Below are 4,318 nucleotides of genomic sequence, written 5' to 3'. Positions count from 1 at the left end.
GTTGTCATTGAACCACGGAATCAATCTAAATTGTCTGACACCAGATCTTGCCATCACACGCACACCACGAGAAACTCTAACCTCACCATCCCAAGGAGACGACAGCAATCTATGCCGGAGCACTATTGATTCTGTCCAAACGGACAAACTCAAGGTGTATGAAAGCCCTGGCTTCATAAAAGATGAAACTATTGAAAGTGCCTTAACTATGCCAGGAAACAAACAAAACAAAAAAATTAACATTTTAATTTGTTTACGCACTTCAACAGCATTTAAAATTTGCAACTCTAAGTTCAAAAATATATAAATTTAATATAAATAATTCAAAACAAACCCGCTGAAAACATATCCTATCCTATAGCAAAGAGATTCATCTCCATTATCTTATTTATCTTGACATGCAAGCTATCTGCATCATCAAGTAGGTCCATCGTGAAAAATGCTTTCACACTAACTCTTCATGCACATGCTCCCACTAATTTTTCATGCGTATGAAATCTGCCACAAATAATAATTAATTTTGTTTTCGTGCACTCTCAAGCAGCCACCTCATTGTAGGTTCTTTAGCTATATGTATATGTCACGTCATTCGATCCACTCTATACGTATAACACGAGCCCCAGTCCAACCATTTGGTTAGACTTCATGTGTTGTTAATGCTTTCGTCTGATTCTGAAAGACCAAACAACCATTTTTTCTCACTCTCACTCTTTTGCACTTTCTATCCATGTCTCTTTTGCTCCCATCAGGTCAGAGAATTGCATTAGATGCCTTAGTTCCCTCGAACCTCGAGTGTTCCAAGCAACTTTTTAATCCCAATTTAATTTCATTGCCTATAGAGAGCTAGTTCATCAAATTTTTGTTTTTTAAGAATCCACTACTCCCATTCAACCGTTTAATCCTAATTTTATTCCATTGCATACACGTGGGTACCTAATCAGGCATTTTTAGGACTAAACTAAGGTTTACCTAATGAGGACGCATGCATGGTTGTGCACGTGAAAAAGATAAACAAAAATAATAATAATTACCTGGGTATATTGTGGTGAATGAGCTACCTAGGTAAGAGACCTTCTTCTTTCAATAGAAAATCAAATTATGAGTGAACTCGTGTTTTATTCCATGGGAGCAATGTATTTTTTTATAAATGCACATTAGTAGTTGATATCATTGTTTTAGGTTTAGCCAAGGGTTGAGATGTCTCCATTGTCTCTATGCAATGCTGTTTTGATGTCATATTGCCTTGCTGATATATTGCCAAGGTAATAAATTAACAGAACAAAAATTACACCTATTTTAGGTTTTTCATCCAATTTCTTTTAAATGCTTACACTAAACAATATTTCTTCCAAAAAAATTATTTACATCTACTTATACTATGTTTCATAAACTTTTTCATTTTTTAAACATCAAGTTATTTATCAAAAGATCCCACAACGACACACGGGGTATCGTCTAGTAATAATAAATACCCGTAGTAAAGTATGGGCTTTGTAATATTTACCATTATTTGGACCCATACAGGCTCAAAGACTGCATTCGTGTGTTGTTCAAGATTCTTGTTTGTGCATTTATACGGTCGTAATATTTCAGTGTTCAATCATCTGTAGGAGAACCATGCTTAGCAGGATCTACTACGCTTAAATTTCAGTCCTCAGATTACAGAAACAAGACCATCACAAGAGAACCAAAAACAAAATATCACACAATCAGACCAGAAAGGAAAAGAAACAAAAGAACTAAAAAATAGGCGCATAGACATCGCCGGATCAACAGAGGCCCCCTGTCGTGACAGACAGAGCTCAGTATGTCGGCGTGGAAGCGCTGTTCTTGGACCACCTGGTCCACAACATGAACTCGAGCCCGATGACGGCGACGAGGAGGATGGCGAGGTTGAAACCGTAGCCGATCTTCCACGAGTCATGGCCGCCGCCGACGTGGATCCCGAGCACGATGTTGACGGCGGCGAAGAAGAGCACCAGCCTGCCCGACCAGTGGTGGTACCAGTTCCAGTACTTGCGGTACTTGGAGTCCGTGTTGGGCCTCAGGAAGAAGGCCAGAACCTGTCAACAGTTTTTTGGACAACATTTCAGAATCTACCATTCCAGAACATCATCAGAAGATAACTAACAGAGGACGGTGAGCGAGTGATCGACCTGCAGGATGCCGAGGAAAAGGATGAAGATGCCGAGGCCGCGGTGCGCCGGGATGTCGGCCTGGATCTTGCTGTACAGCGCGACGCCGGCGACGACCCCGGCGAGGCCGATGATGAAGGCGGCGAACTGGATGCCGACGTGGAGGTAGAACCAGAGCGGATCCATGCGCCGGAAGTAGCGGGCCAGGATGGCGCCGATGGGCATGAGGATGCCCCAGGCGAAGAGGTTGAGCCCTCCGTGCGCCCGCCGAAGGCCGTAGGGGAAGGGCCCGTCGGCGAATCCTTTCCCTGCATGCAGATCGATGTAAGATTATTTTTTTGAAAATGGGGACTCCCGGCCTCTGCATCAGAACGATGCATATATACGGCCAACTTTATTAAAGATCGATGTAAGATCATCTGAATCTTCTGAATAGTAATGATAATGCTGGGAAAAGGCATTCTGCTGTACGGTATGATGTTGATCTGGCAACCACGTAAAGGTGGTGCAACCGATGCTTAAAGAAACAACAAACTTTTTCTAAAAAACCAAACCTTTTCTGGTAACCGACACATTATCAACTTTCAGTGCAACCGATCGAGCTTGCGATTAAGAAATTCCATAGAAATACAGTTCATATCTTACCAGTAGTGAAGTCGAATGTGAAGGAGGTCTTGTCCTGGTGCTTGGAGAGCTTGTTCTTGACGGGGACGCCGGGGCCAAAGGCGAGGATGATGTGCTGGTGGGAGAGGCGGTAGGAGAATTTCAGCTGAAACGCGACGTAGATCTTGGCCTGCTGCACGACGACGGTGTGGTCGTGGTCGTTGGAGACGAGGAAGCCCCGGTCGACGACGGCGGCCTTGGAGCCGGACTTGGAGCGGAGGGAGAACTGGCGGATGTGGGGGAGGCCCTTCTTGCCCATCCACCCCACCATGGCGCTGGAGCCGATCATGAGGCCGTCCCGCGAGAAGCCCATCCCCACCCACCCCGTGCTGTACATGGTCGACAGCACCACCCGCAGCACGTTGTTCTTGTCCTGGTGGTACTGCAAATTTCAATTGATTTGTTATTGCAGAGATGATGATCTGAAACATGTACGAACGATAGGCTTGAATTATGACGACACTTATTATCCCATCACTGCTTTGTCCCCTGTTTTTCACGGTGCCAAATTGCCTGTCTCTGACAGTACCAGTGCAGCTCTAGCTCACTGAATCATTGAAAAAGTGAGTAGTGATTCATGGATATCTGCAGCTGTACCAGTGTTGGTTTCTCGCATGAATGTCCTTACTAGTTACCACTGGTTCAGTACCACAGGTAAAAGCTATCCATAGCTGCTCCAAGGTGGATGACAACCCGAACAGGATCTACATTCTACAGCTAGACCTCTACCATTTTGAAGCCCAATCACAAATATATCGAACCATCTACCATCAGGAGTAGAACCCAGTGACCCACTCAACTATGTGGCCTATGCAGACCAAATTAAGCGACATACCCGGAGCACGAAGTTGTTCCAGACGGGCTGGCAGGCGAGGCCAGAGTAGTTGCCGACGAGCGCGAACGGCAGGTCGCCGCTGCAGCTGTCCATCTGCGCCATCGCCGCCGGCGCCAGCACGGACACCAGCACGGCGGCCAGCGCCGCGGCGGCGGCGGCCACCGCACGCGCCATACTGATCTCACTACCTCTCTTCTCTGTGGGTAGCAGAGTGACACTGGTGGCCGCACAGCAATGCCAGTGACACAACGACGGCGCAGGAACGTATTATCTGCGCTGCTACCCAGTTCGGCGGTGCGGGAGGAGAGGAGTTTAGGAGGCGGGGAGGGGGTTGGGAGGTTGCCGTCGGTTGGTAGTGCCGATCTTTTTAATCTCTGCTGTTGAGGTTGTTGCCGGTGGCGCGTCAGTGCACCACACAGTGTCACTGCGGCTGGGGGCGGGCGCCCTATGATTGATCGCGGTGTCGGGGGGAAGCGTGGTTGGTGGCAGCGCCGGTTTGGGAGTCCCCCTCGCTCGATCGGCGCGCGTGTGTGTGGTGTACGTCCTCGCCGCCCAGATCTGGATGGAGGTTCGGGGGCCGGACGGGGAGGGAGGGAGGGTGGTGGAGTGCGAAGGTGGCAACAGGCGTCACCGTACCACCGTGTTGTGAGAGCGGTGTGCCGGCGGAGCTTTCTGGGAGCGGTGG

At 47.8% G+C, this 4,318-nt stretch overlaps 1 protein-coding gene across 1 annotated transcript; it reads right to left on the bottom strand.

Annotated features, from left to right (window-relative positions):
* Positions 1–1,544: 1,544 nt before the first annotated feature.
* On the bottom strand, positions 1,545–4,112 carry LOC123144989 (cytochrome b561 and DOMON domain-containing protein At3g61750). The gene is made up of 4 exons (XM_044564265.1): positions 3,634–4,112; positions 2,781–3,180; positions 2,157–2,443; positions 1,545–2,063 (listed from the first exon to the last, which is right to left on the bottom strand). The coding sequence occupies exons 1-4, from the start codon at positions 3,805–3,807 to the stop codon at positions 1,803–1,805; spliced, it is 1,122 nt and encodes a 373-aa protein (XP_044420200.1). The 5' UTR covers positions 3,808–4,112; the 3' UTR covers positions 1,545–1,802.
* Positions 4,113–4,318: the final 206 nt, after the last annotated feature.

This window comes from Triticum aestivum, chromosome 1B (assembly GCF_018294505.1).
Source record: "Triticum aestivum cultivar Chinese Spring chromosome 1B, IWGSC CS RefSeq v2.1, whole genome shotgun sequence".
Lineage (NCBI taxonomy): Eukaryota > Viridiplantae > Streptophyta > Magnoliopsida > Poales > Poaceae > Triticum > Triticum aestivum.
Note: the sequence above shows the minus strand (reverse complement) of the source record. Positions and strands in the feature narration are given on the sequence as shown.